The following is an 18,415-nucleotide window of genomic DNA, read 5'->3' on the forward strand; positions in this document are numbered from 1 at the left end:
CCCTTTAAAAATATTATTTATTATCATTATTTCAAGACTTGGTTAAAAAATCAAACTTGCAAAACTTCTACTTTTTCAGCTTACTGCCATCCTAACTAAGAAATAAATTTCCTGGGGCTGTGGAATAGCAGATAAAGCCCCACCTGCAGTGCCAGCATTCCACATGGGCACTGTTTGAGTTACAGTTGCTCCTCTTCCAATACAGATCCCTGCTAATGCACCTGGGAAAGCAGCAGAAGATGGTCCAAGTACTCACCTGTACCCACGTGGGAGACCCAGAAGAAGCTCCTGTCTGCCAGCTTTAGATCAGCTCAGTTCCAGCCTTTGCGGCCATTTGGGGAGTAAACCAGCGGATGGAAGATTCTCTCTCACTCAATCTCTCTCTGTCTCTGCCGCTCTGTAACTCTCTCTTTCAAATAATTAAATAATTTTTTTTTTTTTGACAGGCAGAGTGGACATGAGAGAGACAGACAGAGAGAAAGGTCTTCCTTTGCCGTTGGTTCACCCTCCAATGGCCGCCTCGGCCGGCGCGCTGCGGCCAGCGCACCGTGCTGATCTGAAGGCAGGAGCCAGATGCTTTTCCTGGTCTCCCATGGGGTGCAGGGCCCAAGGACTTGGGCCATCCTCCACTGCACTCCTGGGCCACAGCAGAGAGCTGGCCCGGAAGAGGGGCAACCAGGACAGAATCCGGCGCCCCGACCGGGACTAGAACCCAGTGTGCCGGTGCCGCAAGGCGGAGGATTAGCCTATTGAGCCGCGGCGCAGGCTAAATAAATCTTAAAAAAAAAAACTTTCCTACATTTTGACAAAACTGACTAAAAATCTTTTTTTATTGTTGTTTTGTCTTTTAAGAGCAAGCAGCATATTGATTATTTTGACCGTTCTCGGCTTGCATCCAAACACATGACAATTTGTCACCATGATGATCTGGCTTCTAAAAAGCCTTCACAATACAGAAATAATGTCAATACACTGAAAAAACTTAGGTAACTGACCCTAATTTCTTATGGAATAGTCAACTCTTTGAATTGGGCAATTGATTCATACCACCTTCTTTTAGGAAAAAAAAATTCTCCTAAGAACTAAAAATCTCCATGTTATTATTCAGTCTTTGGTACACCAATGGCTCCTTTTGATATAGAAAACAAACTTTTGCCTAGGCTGCTGAGGCAAAATGGTTTATACCTATGTGACAACATGATAAAATAAACTAATAAAACAACTACTTTCTCCTATGTATACTCAGCTACCCCTAAAGTAGGCCTACTTCTATTTTCCTTTACTTCTAGGACTTTAAAGTGTGTATATATAAAACATATTTTGACTTAAAATAAAAAGTACATTTTGGCTTAAACATGGTACATGTACATATCCTTAGCAGATAAGGCAATTTTAACAAAACATAGACCAAATACTGTAAAGAAGGACTGGCAAGAATATCAAAATAGATATCTGTCTGACAAATCCATATTAACAAAAGCACAATAATATGGAAAATCTTGTTGACAGAGGGTTTAAATGCTTTAGTTTAAGAATGTAAATAAAAGAATTAGGTAAAGAAATTGACAGAACTGGTATACACACAAACCAAGAATGCTGCTCTAATGGCGTGATTTCTCCTTTTTTTAGTAGTTAAGTAAATTAAATATTAAGAACGCTTATAAATGCACCACACACACTTTTTGACATCAGAAGCATAATATATTCTGGTGATATATCCATATATTTCCTGTAACTACTAACTAACTACAGGTTGAGCATCTATAATACAAAAGTCCGAATTCATATGTCCCAAAATTCAAAATTCTTTGATCACTGCCATGACATCATGTGAAAATTTCTCTTCCTAACCTCATTTGATAGGTCACTGTCTGAAAAAAGGCATACTAACAATATTACAGAAAATTAACTTTAGACTTATATGTATAAGACATATATGAAACATGCATGAATTGTATTTAGACTTTGGCAGCATCCAAACATATCTCACTACGTATATGCATATACTCCAAAATCTGAAATCCTAAACATTTACAATACAAGTATTTCAGATAAGGGATATTCGACCTGTATTCTGTAGCAGAAGGAAATGATATTTCTATTAAGATTAAGAATACAGAATTCTATTTTGTAGGTGCTATGTGCAAAAGAAAAAAGGAAAAATATATCAAGTTCAAAACGACTGAGTTCAAGCTAACAGAGAAAGTGCTAATAATCATAGTCAAAGTTGAACATTCTTGTGCCAGAGATGAGCTCTTATACCACCTTGCAGGCTCAAAAATATGTCCAAACTCTTCCGAGAAGGCTATAAGAACACATTTAATGGGAAGCGTTAGGCCAGGTCTGCAAGTTTTTTAACAGCACAGTCTTCTCATTTGGCACACCTTCCTCTTGTTCTGAAACTTACAGAGACTGAGATCGGTTTAACCCCATTTTTGAGACCAAGGCTCAGGTGATATTCTCCCACCCATCTCACTATAAATATTCCTTTGACGCCTAAAACATTGGAAGGGATATGAATTGCCCTTCCAGAAATCCATAAAGGGAAAAATAAATGATGTATTACCAAAAAACACAACTTCTGAAAGACCCAAAAAGTAGGATCTAAACAAGATTCCATGTCTAAGTAATTAAAACATATTGCTCAGAGAAGTGCTAACTTATATACAGGGAAATGTCCCCCACTGATATATTATCATGGTAGAGTTTTAATGGCATCTAAGACTTAATCCCACAGAAAGAAAGAAAATCAAAACCTAGAATATTAGCAGGGTTGCTTTTATCAAAAATATGGTACGGCACAAATTCCCTAAAATCTCTTCTCTTTTCTAGTAACCAAGAGAAGCCTGAGATCTTTTAGTCTAGAGCTATTTTCTGAACCCAAAAAATGATACTTGGGGCCAGCACTGTGGCATCATGGGTAAAGCCGCCACTCGCATCCCATATGGGCATGAGTTCAAGTCCCAGCTGTTCCACTTCTGATCCAGCTCTCTGCTATGGCCTAGGAAAGCAACAGAAGATGGCCCAAATCCTTGGGCCCCTGCACTCACCTGGGAGACCCAAAAGAAACTCCTGGCTTCGGATTGGCCCAGCTCCAGCCGTTGCAGCCATCTCCCTCTCTTTCTCTTTCTTTCTCTCTCTCCCTCCCTCTCTCTCTGTGTAATTCTGCCTTCAAATAAATAAATCTTTAAAAAAAAAAAAAATGATGCTTTCTCAGAGCTGGTTCAGCATTACTAAGCTAGCTAAGTGACATTATAATGGCTAGCATGTAGACCTAACACAAATTTAAGTACAAAAAGAGTACTAATACCCAGAAATATAAGACAGCATCATTCCTTTCATTCTTAAAAAAACTATTCAAAAATAGCAGTGAATTAGGCACCTAATTTTATATCATGATCAACTAGATACACAAGGATCATATTTAAAAATACCACTAAAATCTAAAAAATCAGCAACGGGCTGGGCTTGTGGTACAGCAAGTTAAGCTGCTGCTTGTGATGCCAGCATACCATCACAGGTTTAAGTTCTGGCTGCTCTGCTTCTGATTTAGTTCTCTGCTAATGTGCCTGGGAAGATGGCCAAGGTACCTGGGCCCTTGCCACTCATATGGGAAACCTGGATGGAGTTTCCACTCTTGGTTTCAGTCTGGCCCAGCCCCAGTTGTTGCAGCTATTTACAGAGTGAGCCAGATAATGGATAATTCTCTCTCTGTCACTCTGCCTTTCAAGTAAATAAATAAATCAAAAAAAAAAAAAAAAAAAAAAAAAACAGAAAAAGTATACTGACTGGTATATAAACACAGAAGAATATTACATGAAAGGATTGTTCATTCTACAGATACTTTTTATCACTCTTCCTCACATTCCTTAAAAAGTCCACTGAAAACTATACTCCTCTACTGAAAAGAAAAAGAAGGAAAGATTGTAAAACAAAGTGAAGTAATTCAACTCCATATACTGCACTTATGTAAAATGCATACCTAAATATATGCACTAGTGGTTAAATATCTAAAACAGCTATAAACTCAATGTTCACATTGAGATTGGTATTCAAGCCATTCAGTTCACCTAAAGCAAAAAGTTAGTTTTTCTATTTTACTATGATTTATTTTAATAAAATTCAATAATTAATCTCCAGGAGCCAGCACTATAGCACAGTAGGTTAAGCCACCACTGTGCCACCTATGTGCCAATTCGAGTCCTGGCTATATTTTAGATCCACCTTCCTGCTTATGTTCCTGGAAAAGCAGCTGAAGATGGCCCAAGTACTTGGGGCCTTGCCTCCCACGTGGCAGACCAACATGGAGATTCTATTCTTGGCTTGGGCCTGGCCCAGACTCTGCCATTGCAGCCATTTGGGAAATGAACAAGCAGATGGGAGATTTCTCCGTCTTTCCCTCTGTCACTCTGCCTTTCAAATAAATACATAAATTACTAATAACTAATCTCCAAATAAAAAAAGAGAACTTCTGAAGCCTTCATTGTGGTACAGTGGGTTAAGTCACTACCTGATACACTGACATCCTATATGAGCCCTTGATCAAGTCCCAGCTGCTCCACTTCTGATCCAGCTCCCTACTGATATGCCTGAGAAAAGGGCAGAAGATGACCAAGTGTTTGGGTACCTGTTACCTAAGTGGGAGACCCAGATCAAGTCTCAGGCTCCTGGCTTGTTGTGGCCATGTGGAAAATGAACCAGCAAATGGAAGATCTCTGTGTGTCTGTGTGTCTCTCTCTCTCATTCTGCCTTTCAAATAAGTAAATCAATCTTTAAAAAAGGGGAGAAAATTTCTTCCAGTTAGTTTTATATTCTCGAAGATTAACCAAAAACAACATTAAATGGATCTATCTACATTCTAACAGCAAAAATAAAGCACCAGTTGGATAATGGTCTTTTACTAACAGGCTCCTTAGCCAACCTACCACAAGGTGAAGTACTACTTTGGAATGAAAACTAAACCAAACCACCAGGTATCTTAGTCATGTGTGTGTGTGTGTTTTTTTTTTTTTTTCAGTTTACAAAGTTTACAAAGAGTATATTATTACTGTTATTGGTACTCACTATTATTAGTATTATTATAGATAGGAAAAGCCTTTATATTTTGTAATTAAGTAGTCAACTAATTATATACATAGATTAATAAATCCTCATTTGCTAAGATTTCCTGATACATGACCTCTAATAATCCTTTCCCAAAATAAATTCATGGCCTTTTCTTCACTATGAAAAATCTGCCCAAAAATAAGTGTGCTTCGAGTTGTAGACACACCTATATTGTGCTTGTATTTTTCTTTCTCCTCTTTCTTTTCAGCCACAGAAATACCGTTTTCTACTCATTTCCACAGAAATACTTTTCAAAAGGCAGTATCTTTGATTTCAACTGACAAGTTCAACACTGGGGGTAGAAGCCTCTTTAATTATACCAGAACAAAATGTTTATGAAAAAGTTGAGAGAAACACTTCGGGAGTGTTTAGAAAAACTCCAAAATACTCACTTGTAGCAGAACCAAGAAGATTTTTTGAAGATTTATCCTCTACAGTATTATAATCTAGTGGATAATCTATTAAAGAAAAACAAAAGGAATTATTCTGAGAACTAGTTCCAATAACATCATGTTTAAAAGTTCAAATTATGTCTTGTCCAAGTCAACTGACATTTAAAACATTTTATAATAAATATTAATTATATAGATAAAACTTATTCACAAAGGAAAATGAGATATAGAAGCCATTTAACAAACAGATGTAAACAAAGGAAAATAGTTACAATGCTTACCAAAATTTTAACCACATTGTTAAGGCTTTTACTCAAGCTTTGAAAATACTTTGTCAACCCCTAGTCAACGTCTTCATTTCACTTAAGGGTAAATGAAGGAAGAAGAAATTCAGATTGTTCGAGCTCCAGTTTATGACATCCTAAAATAAGGGCTTGATGAAGCAGAAATAAGATTGTGGTAAAATCTTCCTTTTCCCATTTAGGCTCATGGGAGTTTCTCAAAGTCTCAGGCCTTATTGTGCTTGCTCTTAGACTCAGGGCTAATCAAAGGAATTAATGCTCATTCCCACTATTTCAATTACCTTATGAGTTTAACAGGTTTTTGTTAATAGAAGGGAGTTGTAGTTATAAATAACTGGCCAATAAATTTGGAACACAACAAAATTTGTGAAGCAATGATATTAGAAAATAAGTTCAAGAAAAATATGTTATTAGGTTTACAAACAACAAAATAAAACCTAAACAAAAACCCATTACTATTAAAATTTTAGAAGTAAAAACGTATTCCTGGGGCCGGCATTGTGGCATAGCTACCTACAATGCTGACATCTCATATGGATGCTGGTTTGTGTCCTAGCTAGTTTACTTCCAATCTAGCTCCCTGTTAATAGTCTGGGAAAAAGCAGCAGCAGATGGCCCTGTCATCCACATGGGAGCAGGTAAAGCTCCTGGCTCCTGGTTTTGGCCTGGTCCGGTGCTGGCTGTTGCAGCCATCTTGGGAGTGAATTAGTGGAATGAAGATCTCTCTCTCTGTGTGTCTCTTCCTCTCTCACTGTAACTCTTTCAAAATAAATAAATGAATAAAAAACAACTGATTCCTAATAGTCACCTACTTAAGGCCACTTACCATAGTCCTCATCAAATAGTTCTTGACGCTCTGACTGATACTGGGAATCAGCAATTTCTTCATATTCTTCCACCATGCTAGTGCCAAATACCCTATTAACAACAATTTCATAAAAGACTTTCAAGACCAAACAGAGCAGGGCAGAATCATCTCATAGTAAATGAAAGCCATCAACTTTAATCTTGTTTAAGGCTACTGGCTTTTAGACTCCAATATAATGGCTATTTCTTCCATTTCAATCTTCAACTGTTTCCATTAACATGTAAAACTAGGAGTGGACATGTGGTTTACTGGTTAAGAAGCCACCTGGTATACCTGCGTCCCATACTGGAGTGCCCGGTTTTAAATTTTGGCTTTGTTCCTTAATCCAGCTTCCCAGTGTGCACCCTGAGAGGTGGCAGGTGATGGCCCAAGTACTTAGGTCTCTATCACCTACATACGAGATTCCAGTTCCTAGCTACAGCCTTGCCCAGCATCAGCTGGTATCACCTACATACGAGATTCCAGTTCCTAGCTACAGCCTTGCCCAGCATCAGCTGGTATGCGCATCTGCAAAGTGAACCTCTCTTCCTGCCTTTTAAATTAATAAATAAAATATTTAATTGAAGCATTTGGAAATTTATCAGTCTAAAAATGTTTCCATCTATTATAATTAAAGCTGAAACAACAGGCAAGCTAAACCAACACATCAAATGAAGTTTATTTTTCAAGAGAATATTTTGTGATGTTTTTCAAAATGCATTCAAGAGAAAGAAAGAATTAACAGTTTATATTTCTACAGTATTAACTTTACATGACAAATTATTTCTCCACTTTGGATGTGTTTTGTGCATCATCTTTTTAAAAAAGCATTCAATAAAGGTGTTTTGTATTACCTTATAAGGCTTAATGGACAAAAGTGCTCTGATCCAAAATGTGATACCAACTCCACCTAAGAATAAAAAGCATATGAAACATGAAGCTAGTAGAGTGTATATGAGAATACCCAAGAATATACTCAGGTTTCAATATATCATTTCTAAAAATAAATTTCTCACTTCCCCAAAATTCAATAATAGTAGTTTTGATTTTTCATAATGCATTAATATGCCATGCTCTGTTATTTAATATTGCAAAAGAGAAGGTTGCTAACCTTTATGTACTTGATGAACATCTGAAGCAAGAGAAAGGAAAAGAAAAAGAAATCAGTTCCAAAGTCTGGATAACATGCCAAAAGCAACTTAAGTCTTTGTAAATTATATTGTATAATTAAAGATAGAAAGCCATGTACTGTGATGGATAACATTGTAGTACTCTCAATTCTTTGCAGAAATCAAAGCAATGAATTAAATGGTTACCATTAAAACCTAAAAATATTATCTCATAAATCATAAATTAACTTTAAGGTAATAAAGCTAAATAACCTAAATTAATTACTACTATGTTATGTATTTGTTAGATATGATAATACTCTAAATCCATAGAAACAACAGGTGTGCTATATTACTTTAAATATTATAGATATACATCATGTATATATCTACAAATGAATTTATATACTGATATCTATGTACATATACATATGTATATGTCCTATATACATATTTACAAAAAGATTGGTATATTATGAATGTTACTTATGTTTGTATAATATTATATATAATGTTTCAGGAAAAACATGAAATTCTGGTATTCTATGTAATTTCAAATACAACTTAACAGAAGTGGAAGATAAATATATATATATATCAATTCTCTAAATATAAGCTATTAAAAAGTAGTTTATAGATTTGGGTTTAGTTCTTTTAGGATAAGAAAAACACAGCTAAACTTATAAAGCATTATCACTATAAAATCAACATCAGAAGTAAATGTTTTTACTTTTAGACTCAGTTCTACCAAAGAGGATTTTCTTTTTTAAAAAGTATAACTAGTGATCAAAATGTTCAATAGTCTCCCATCAGAAAAAAAACAAAAAAATAGAGAGCTTACATGGCTATTTTTCTAATGCCACCAATAAAATATTCTTTCATTACAAACAAGTACATGGCATAATGAGTGATTATCACAAACTATTTCATTTATTATGAAATGTCTTACTTCATTTCTATTTCATTTCTTATGAAATCAAATATAATTGTATCACCTGGCAAAGAATTTTTAACACCTTTTTCTTCTTCAGTGTATAAAGTTTTAGTTATATAGTCATTAAATAATTGTTTCAATGGTCATTTTAAAAGGAATTGAAGATTTGTTTTATTTTTCTGAACTCTTGAGTCATAAACTGAGAAACTATTTTTAAACAAAAATTTAGCATTTTATACTCAGCCTAGGAATACTACAAGTTTACCCATTTATAGAAGTCAATTTAATACATGCTTTAAAGGAGACAGTAAAATCCCAGAAGACAAAATTAAGTAGTCTTAAGTTCTCACATTTACAGAAAAGTTAGAAACTAGAATTGTTATCATTCCAAAAGATCATATTATTACCAACACAATGATACTTAAAAGTATGCCATTATTTTAAAGAAAAAAAGGGGCAGGAAGGAGAAAAGAAGGAACTTCCTCTAAAATGTCTAAATCCAATTAGTTGGTGGGGGAAGAAACAGCAATACTGAAGAAATGCTTAAAGGTTCACGTTATATCAAACTGGTATTTGAACATAAAATATCTCATTTGCCTTTATAAAAGACAAAACTCATAATGTCAAATTAACTGGATATTAAAATTGAAGTGATCTAAGAATCAGATTCTAATAATGTAGGAAATCAGACCTGCTTTTAATCAGACTAGCAACAATTTGAGTTTCAAAACAGAAATATAACGTTGTAAAGATGACATTTTAAAGGGCCAGTGCTGTGGAGTAGTGGGTAAAGCTGCCACCTGCAGTGCCAGCATCCCACATGGGCACCTGTTAAGAGTCCTGGCTGCTCCTCATCCAATCCAGCTGTTTGTTAATGGCCTGGGAAAGCAGTAGAAGATGGCCCAAGTCCTTTGGCCCCTGTACCCAAGTGGGAGAACTGGAAGGAGCTCCTGGCTCCTGGCTTTGGATTAGCCCAGCTCTGGCTGTTGAAGCCATTTAGGGAATGAACCAATGGATGGAAGACCTCTCTCTCTCTCTCTCTCTCTCTCTCTCTCTCTCTCTCTCCACCTCTGACTCTGCCTTTCAAATAATAAATAAATAAATCTTAAAAAAAAGATGATATTTTAATGTTAAAACTCAAAAAAAATTAAGAACTATAATTTGAAACTTCATCAGAGCCAGAAGCACCTGGCCCAGGCTTCCAATGACACAAAATGGAATGTAGGGGCAGGAGCTGTGGCGTAGCAGGTAAAGCCACCACCTGCAGTGCCAGCATCCCATATGGGCACTGGTTCGAGTCCTGGCTGCTCCCCTTCCGATCCAGCTCTTTGCTATGGCCTGGGAAAGTAGTAGAAGATGGCCCAAATCCTTGGGCCCCTGAGCCAGTGTGGGAGACCCAGAGGAAGCTCCTGGCTTCTGGCTTCAGATCAGCGCATCTCCAGCCATTCCAGCCACCTGGAGATGAATCAGCAAATGAAAAATCTTTCTCTGCCTCTCTCTAACTCTGCCATTCAAATGAAAAAAAAAAAGGGGGGGGGGGGGAATAGTAACAATTTGTTTCATGAAAATAATATATTAGAGTAAGAACTACTTTATTAAATGTATGTTATGGTAAATGTCCTTTTAATTTTTGTGATTTCTAAGCAGGTGTAATGTATGAAGTGTAAATAGCAGGTAAATTTTCATTAAAAAACATACTCCTGCATGTGTAAACATTACCTTCACATATTTTGCATACATCTGCTCATCTAAAGGGAAACTTTGGACATTCCGCTCATCTCTACCATGGAAAGTACCCAGCTTAATCCATTTATTTGTAGGATACCTAGAAAATATAAAAACATTTTTAGAAGATTATAATATAGCTATTGAAAGGTTCCATTATATTTTCAAAATATATATTGCACATTTTTTTTCCTTTCTAGGTAAACAAACTGTCTTAATATAGTTTAAACGTAACAATTCCTTTAACTAAATAAACATTTTATCTTCCAACTAAAATGACAGGTTCCTTTGGGAAAGAATAATTTGAAAACTCACAGTATTACAATTAGAAAAGAGAGGGGTTGAGCATCTGGCCCAAAGATTTACTTGCTGGGATGTCCATGTACCACACTGGAGTACCTGGGTTTAAGTCCCAGCACCAGCTCCCAATTTCAGCTTCCTGCTAAAGTAGACCCTGACAGGCAGCAGTGATGACTCATGTGATAGGTTTCCCACCAACCAAATGAGACCTGGATTGAACTCCCGGCTCAAGCTTTAGCTCTGCCCAGTCCCAGCCACTGCAGGCATTTGGCAGAGTGAATCAGTGGATTGGAGAGCTCTTTCTCTCAAAAACAAACAAACAAACAAAAACCAGACAGAGGGAAGATAAGGACAAGACAAAAGTAAGAAGTAACATGTAAATATATTTTTGTAGAATTACTAAATGCACAAAAAAAATTGAATGAAATGTATGAAACTGCTAACTACAGTTATCTATGGTTTATGTTTGTTTGATAGGAATGCAGTTCTTTCCCAAATACTTCACTGCATGTATTACTTTTACAATCTCAAACTATATTTTAAAGATTTTGGAAGACATTTAATAAAAACATACCTCATGATATAAAATGAAGTATTTGTACATGTCACATTTTTAATATTTTTCAAAGAAATGTTTGGAAGCAACAGAGTATAATGATCAAAAGTAAGGATGGGGGCCAGCGCTGTGGTGTAGAGGGTACAGCAGCCACCTGCAGTGCTGGCATCCCATACGGGTCCTGGTTCAAGTCTGGCTGCTCCACTTCCGATCTAGCTTTCTGCTATAGCCTGGGAAGGCAGTGGAAGATGGCATAAGTCCTTGGGTCGCTGAACTCATGTGGAAAACAGAATAAGCTCCTGGCTCCTGGCTTCAGCTCAGCTCAGCTTCAACCATTGCAGCCACTTGGGGAGTGAAACAGCAGATGGAAGATATCTCTCTCTCTCTCTCTCTGCCTCTGCCTCTCTGTAACTCTGCCTTCAAATAAATAAATAAATCTTTAAAAAAAAAAAAAATGGGACTGGCACTGTGCATGGCGGGTAAAGCGCTGCCTGCAGTGCAGGCATCCCATATGGGCACCGATTCAAGCCCCAGCTGCTCCACTTCCAATCCAGCTCTCTGCTATGGCTTGGGAAAACAGCAGAGGATGGCCAAAGTCCTTGGGCCCCTGCACCCAAGTGCAAGATCCAGAAGAAGCTCCAGGCTCCTGGTTTCAGATCAGTGCGGTTCCGACCACTGTAACCATCTGGGGAATGAAACAGCAGATGGAAGACTTCTTTCTGTCTTTCTGCCTCTGCCTCTCTGTAACTCTGCCTTTCAAATAAATAAAATAAATAAATCTTTTTTAAAAAATCTTTAAAAATTATTTATAAAAAATCTTTAAAAAAAACAAAAACAAGTAAGTATGTAGAAGTCACATAGTACCAAGTTTGAATTTTGATTGTCCAATTTATGAGTCATGTGACCTAGGCAACCTATTTAAACTTGTCTGTTCAATCATCTTCTGGAGAGATAGTACTTGTTTTGCACATTATAAGATTTAATGAAGGGAAAGCAATTAACAAAAGCCTACAATGCAAATTATTGTTATTACAAACTAATATTAAAACAAAAATATTAAAATGACTGAAATCAAGAATGATGCATTTTTAAATTTTTATTTGTGAGATCTAATATATGCCCTATAAAAACCAGCTTTAGAATTTACCTGTCACTGATGGAAACCAGAAAGTCTTTAGGAGTAGAAGAAAATAATTCATAGTTTGCAATATCAAGCTGTTTTACTTGAATTGGTTCACAAAGTTCAATAACAAACCTTCAAAAAGAACAGTAGACAATTATTTAGAAAAGCTAATCAAAATAGTTAGTATTAAATATGACAAAAGAGTATGCATAAACTAGACTTATATTAAAGTTGTTTAAATATAGGGAAGAAAGGGAATTTGTAGCCTGAGTTATTTATAAGGGAACACCCTTTAAGTATTTTCTAAGCATAACATTAGTGGAAAAAATACTGTAAATAAAACTATTGATTTTTGTCCCATTGTGTATTTTTCAAAGATGCTTTCTGTAATCACAAAGCACATTCTTTAAGAAGGGATGACTTTAAGAAGGGCCAGCAACAGTGTTAACTGACTAGCTTAGAGAATAGGCTAGCAACATATTATCTTAAAGGTTATATTGAACTATGACTTATCAAACCCTCTTAAAATGCAGATATCCACTTTTGTATATATATTTTACTATATCAAAGAACAGTTTGCAAGAGCATGAGAGAAGTTAAATATTTAGGACTGATGAATAAAAATCAGCTCACTAAGACAATGAAATATCAAGCAACCATTAAAATTCGTAGTAGAAACTACATATTTATATAAAAATCTAGAAAACTTAAACTAATTTATAGTGTCAGAAAACAGGTCTGAAATTGCTATGGGGAAAGAGGGTTTGAGAAGAAAAAATTACAAGGAGTGTAAGGAAACTCTTGAGAATAATGGATATGTTCATTATCTTTATATAAATGTAAAAAATATTAAACACTTTGATACACTGCAGTTTATTATGTAATGCAATGTATTCTATGTCAACTCTACCTCAATTAGGTGCTTTTTTAGAAAATGACACCAGAGACCTAAATATGTGACACAGAAATGTTATAAAATATTGCTTCTTGGGAAAAAATAAATGTATGGACCTGTGCATAAAGCAAACCTGTACACAGTATGGCATTTGAGGAAAAGAAAAACTCCTGACATGGAGCATTCTAAACACTGCTTTAAGAAACTATTATATCAAATGAGATTTATATATACATCGACAATTAAATGCTAAATAAACCAAAAGTATTAAAATTGCAAAGTTTAATTCTGGGGAGCAAAAGAACTAAGTTCTAGGAGATGGTAAAGGCAATCACATTTCAAAGAAAAGCTCACCAATAGAGCCAAACTAACATTTACTGAAAGCTTACCCTATGTCTGATACCATATTAGATGATTTACAATCATATTTTGATTGAATTTTATAACTGCATTGGAACGAATATTTATCTTCATTTTACAGAATCATTCAATAAACGCTACTGGCTACTTCACAACTTACCCTTTCACTTTTTAACAACTGAACTCTTAAGGTATAGCTGAACACATAGCCACATTAATTCTGGGTGAAAGATGTGACCATGTGCAACCAAGTATGACTTAAAGGTCAAGTCTTCTAAAGGAAGTAGAGCTGCTAACTCTCCCATTTGCTTTTTCCCATTTACAGGCCAGAATTAGGATGTGGTAAGAATAAATCATCACAACAATGGAGGCAGGCACAATACCCTAGAGAATGGCAAATAAGACAGGGTGTGTTTGCATCCTTTATTTTATGCTACAAACCTGGAAGTACCTACCAGTCTGGGTTTTTATTTCAGAGAAAAAAAACTAAATGTTTATCTTATTTAAAACACATTTGGGGCCGGTGCTGTGGCGGAGCAGGTAAAGCTGCCGCCTGCAGTGCCGGCACCCCATATGGGTACAGTTGGAGTCCTGGCTGCCCCACTTCCAGTCCAGCTCTCTGCTATGGCCTAGGAAAGCCGTAGAAGATGGCCAAAGTCCTTGGGCCTCTGCACCCACGTGGGAGACCTGGAAGGAGCTCCTGTTCCTGGCTTCGGATCGGCGCAGCTCCAGCCATTGCAGCCAACTGGGGAGTGAACCAGTGGATGGAAGACCTTTCTTTCTCTCTCTCTCTCTCTCTCTCTGCCTCTCCTTCTTTCTCTACATAACTCTTTCAAATAAATAAATCTTTAAAAAAATAGTTTCATCTCTTTTGGCCTCCAGTTTTTTTAGAAGCAGAGAATACTATGAAATTAATAGAACACTGTTGGGGCCCACGCTATGGTGCAGTGGGTCAACACCCTGGCCTGAAGCACTGGCATCCCATATAAGCACTGGTTCTAGTCCTAGCTGCTCCTCTTCGGATCCAACTCTCCTCTGTGGCCTAGGATAGCAGTGAAGATGGCCCAAGTCCTTGGGCCCCTACACCCGCATGGGAGACCCAGAAGAAGTTCCTGGCTCCTGGCTTCGGATCGGCACAGCTCTGGCTGTCGCGACCATCTGGGGAGTGAACCAGCAGATGGAAGACCTTTCTGTCTCTACCTCTCTGTGTAACTGTGTCTTTCAAATAAATAAAATAAATCTTAAAAAAAAATAGAACACTGTATAAAAGCTAAAGTTAAATCCAATTTCAATATCCTTCTCTTAATTACAGGCCAGGAATTTTAAAAGACCAGTCAGTTCTGAACACAATAGCAGTTTTAAAAAATACCATGAATCAAAATTTGGAGGATACCACTAAGAAGGAAATTGATAACCTTAAAAGTATATTAGAAAATTTAAAAAACAAAATTCAATATACTAAACCTAAACATAAAAGGAAATATTTATGAAAAAGAAAACAAAAATCTGACAGAGAATATTAATGAAGCTAAAACAGATTCCTATAAAGGTAAAAAGAGGAACCATAAGTAAAAATAATAGCAATTTTTATTTTAAAAACAAAAGATCTTTAAGGCAGAAAAGGTTTTTAAATAAAATAACACTATAAACAACTTATAAGAACTTTGAAATGGATGAAATATAAATTTCAAGAAAAAAACAATTTATTATCAAAACTAAGTTAAAAAGAAATAGGAAGCCTAAACCATGTTAATACTACTTAGTATTTAAAAATATGTTCATCTAGAGGGTTGTTGGTTAGACTACTGGTTAGAATGCCTGTGTTGCACATCAGTGTGCCTGGGTTTGACTCCCACCTTTAGCCCCGACTCCAACTTTCCACTACTGCAGACCCCAGAAGGCAGCAGTGATGGCTCCAGTAACTGAGCTCCTGCCAACCACATGGGAGACCTGGACTGAGTTCCTAGTTCCTTTCTTGAGCCCCAGCTTAGCACTAGCTATTGTAGGCATTTCAGAAATGAACTAGCAGCTGACAGCTGTCTGAGTCTGCCTCTCTGCTTCTCAAGCAGAAAAAAAAAAAAAATCATACATACAAACACAAGATATCAGGAGCACAGGCCTATTAATCCTATTAATAGTATTTGTAAACTAGACTTGCCATATGATCCAGAAATCCCACTACTGAGAACAGACCTAAAAGGCACACTGCATCAAAGAGATACCTGCAACATCATGTTTATATTAGCACCGTTCACAACAGGCAAAATTTGGAATCAACCAAGAAGTCCATCATCAGGTGAGTGGATAAAGAAAATGTGGTCTACATATACAATGGCATATTATGCAACTTTAAAAAAAAAAGAATTAAATTCTACCGTTTAACTCAAAATGGATGCAACTAGAGGACATCACACTGACCAAAATAAGCCAGACACAGAAAGACAAATTCCACATGTTCTCCCTTATATGTGGGAGATAAAACTTTAAAAGGGGGGAGGGGCGGTTTACAAAAATAAAGATGAAAGAAATGTCTGTGTGTACAGTATAGCTGCAAAAATAATTTTGTAAAACTTTTATACCTTTGCAACTACAACAGTTTTAATGATCTGTGTTTACTTTAAAATGTATGGAATTTCAGTGGAAGGGTCATTTTTCCAACTGTTGTTTATAGCCATTGTCTACATTCTCACCAGGGTCTTTTTACTTACTAAACTTCTTATTCAGGGTAGGTATTTAGGCATAACAGGTTAAGCTGCCACCTGCAATTCCAGCATCCTATACGTGCTCTAGTTCCCATCCAAGCTGTTCCACTTCTGATCCAGCTCCCTATTAATGCACCTGAGAAAGCAGTGGAGGATGGCCCTAGTCTTTGGCCCAGTCCAGTTTGCTGCAGTCATTTAGGGAGAGAACCAGTGGATAGAAGATTCTCTCTTTCTCTCTCCCCCTCTCTAATTCTTTCAAATAAACAAAATAAATCTTAAAAACAAAAACTTATTTGGCAAAGCATTAGCCTTTTTATTTTAATGTAAATTGAAAATGTTATCTCAAAAACTAAAAGAAGGAAGAAAGAAAGGGAGAGGGAGGGGGGTGTGAGAGTAGAAAGGAGTATCATTACATTCTCAGAATTGTATCTATGAACTATATTGAATCTGTTAAAAATTAATAAAAATTTTTTTAAAAAATCATTTCAAAATGTTAAAAAAGGAGTATTTGTCATAGCAAAAGACTTACCAAAAAGCCACAATATACATCATGAGATAATTTCAGTACAACCACATAAAGCAATTTTATGCAACCATCAATAAAAATGAATGAAATAAAATTATGGCCAAGAACTTAAAAATAAATATCAAGGCATAAAATAGTATGCATAATTTATTAACCTCCACGAAATGTGAGAGATAAATAAGAATCTCTATTTGTGTTTGAAGAGATACTACTAAGATATCCGAAACATTAACAAGGAATACAAAGATGGATGACAGCAACAGGCAGAAATGGGTCACTGTGATTCTCCCTCTTATTTTATAAACATTTTGAGAAATTTGAAGCATTTGAATGTACTACTTTTTTTAAAATTACACATTTAATTGAAAGTAAAAGTAACCATAGGTCCAGATGTTTATACAGGAGATGTTTATACAAAGTTAAAATATATTTAATGGTGTAACGTTAGAAGCACTCCCTAAGACTGCTTGCTGTCATTCTTTCTATTCAACAATTTATAAGGAGCTAATCAGCATACTATGATAAAAACAGTAAATGTGATGAAAGAATTAGAGATTTTCACAGATAAAAAGGTATGTGGATAAGCTATAATTCTCTACATAAAAAAATCTCAATTTACATATAAATTATTGAAAATATAAAAAAGGTAGACATCAATACATAAAAATCAATGCAGGGCCGGGATTGTGGTACAGGTTAGATTGCCACTTGTAACACCAGCATCCCTTATCAGAGTGCTGGTTCAAGTCCCAATTCTAATTGAGCTCTCAGTTAATATGACTGGGAAAACAGTAAGATTATGGCCCAAGTGCTTTGGCCCCTGTCACATATGTAGGCAACATGGATGGAGTTCTGAGCTCCTGGCTTTGAGGCCATTTAGGAAGTGAATAACAGGATAAAAGAGCTCTCTCTGCCTCTCTGCCTTTCAAAGAAAAAAAATAAATCCTGAAAAAAATCAACTGCATCCCTGTTCACAATAGAAAGCTATTTTAACAAGATAAGAGTCTGAGAACTCAAAAGGCTTCCATAGCCTTGGAAACTCATAACTGGAGCATAAGGAGATTACTGATGCCATAAACAGGAGTGTCAATTCGTAAAGTCAACAACAGGAGTCACTGTGCACTTACTCCTCATGTAGGATCTCTGTCCTTAATGTGCTGTACATTGAGATTTAATGCTATAACGAGTACTCAAACAGTATATTTCACTTTGTGTTTCTATGGGGGTGCAAACCTTTGAAATCTTTACTTAATGTATACTAAACTGATCTTCTGTAAAAAAAAAAAAAAAAAGAAATTATCAATTCCCAACTTGACTCTCACTGGGATTAAGCATGACAATAGGTCTGATCTGATTTCATCATCATTTAAAAAATCATCTATTATTTTTCACTTTATGTTTCTGTGTGGGAGCAAACTGTTGAAATCTTTACTTAATGTACACTAAACTGATCTTCTGTATATTAAGAGAATCGAAAATGAATCTTGATGTGAATGGAAAGGGAGAGGGAGTGGGGAAGGGGAGGGTTGCAGCTGGGA

General features: G+C 36.1%; 1 protein-coding gene across 11 annotated transcripts in view; it reads right to left on the bottom strand.

Annotated features, from left to right (window-relative positions):
• SUCO (SUN domain containing ossification factor) overlaps positions 1–18,415 on the bottom strand; it is a 123,409-nt gene that overhangs the window by 53,216 nt on the left and 51,778 nt on the right. For 6 of the 11 annotated variants that reach the window (XM_051857113.2, XM_051857112.2, XM_051857109.2 and 3 more), the window contains 6 exons: positions 12,419–12,526; positions 10,410–10,515; positions 7,759–7,779; positions 7,502–7,557; positions 6,627–6,718; positions 5,499–5,564 (listed from right to left, as the gene is read on the bottom strand). In XM_051857113.2, coding sequence (XP_051713073.1) covers positions 5,499–5,564; positions 6,627–6,718; positions 7,502–7,557; positions 7,759–7,779; positions 10,410–10,515; positions 12,419–12,526 — 449 coding nt within the window. Of the gene's footprint in view, positions 1–5,498; positions 5,565–6,626; positions 6,719–7,501; positions 7,558–7,758; positions 7,780–10,409; positions 10,516–12,418; positions 12,527–13,809; positions 13,829–18,415 lie in introns of those variants that run through there. The other 5 variants (XM_070077350.1, XM_070077348.1, XM_070077347.1 and 2 more) reach the window with 2 other exon arrangements.

The sequence above is a fragment of the Oryctolagus cuniculus genome, chromosome 7, assembly GCF_964237555.1.
Source record: "Oryctolagus cuniculus chromosome 7, mOryCun1.1, whole genome shotgun sequence".
Lineage (NCBI taxonomy): Eukaryota > Metazoa > Chordata > Mammalia > Lagomorpha > Leporidae > Oryctolagus > Oryctolagus cuniculus.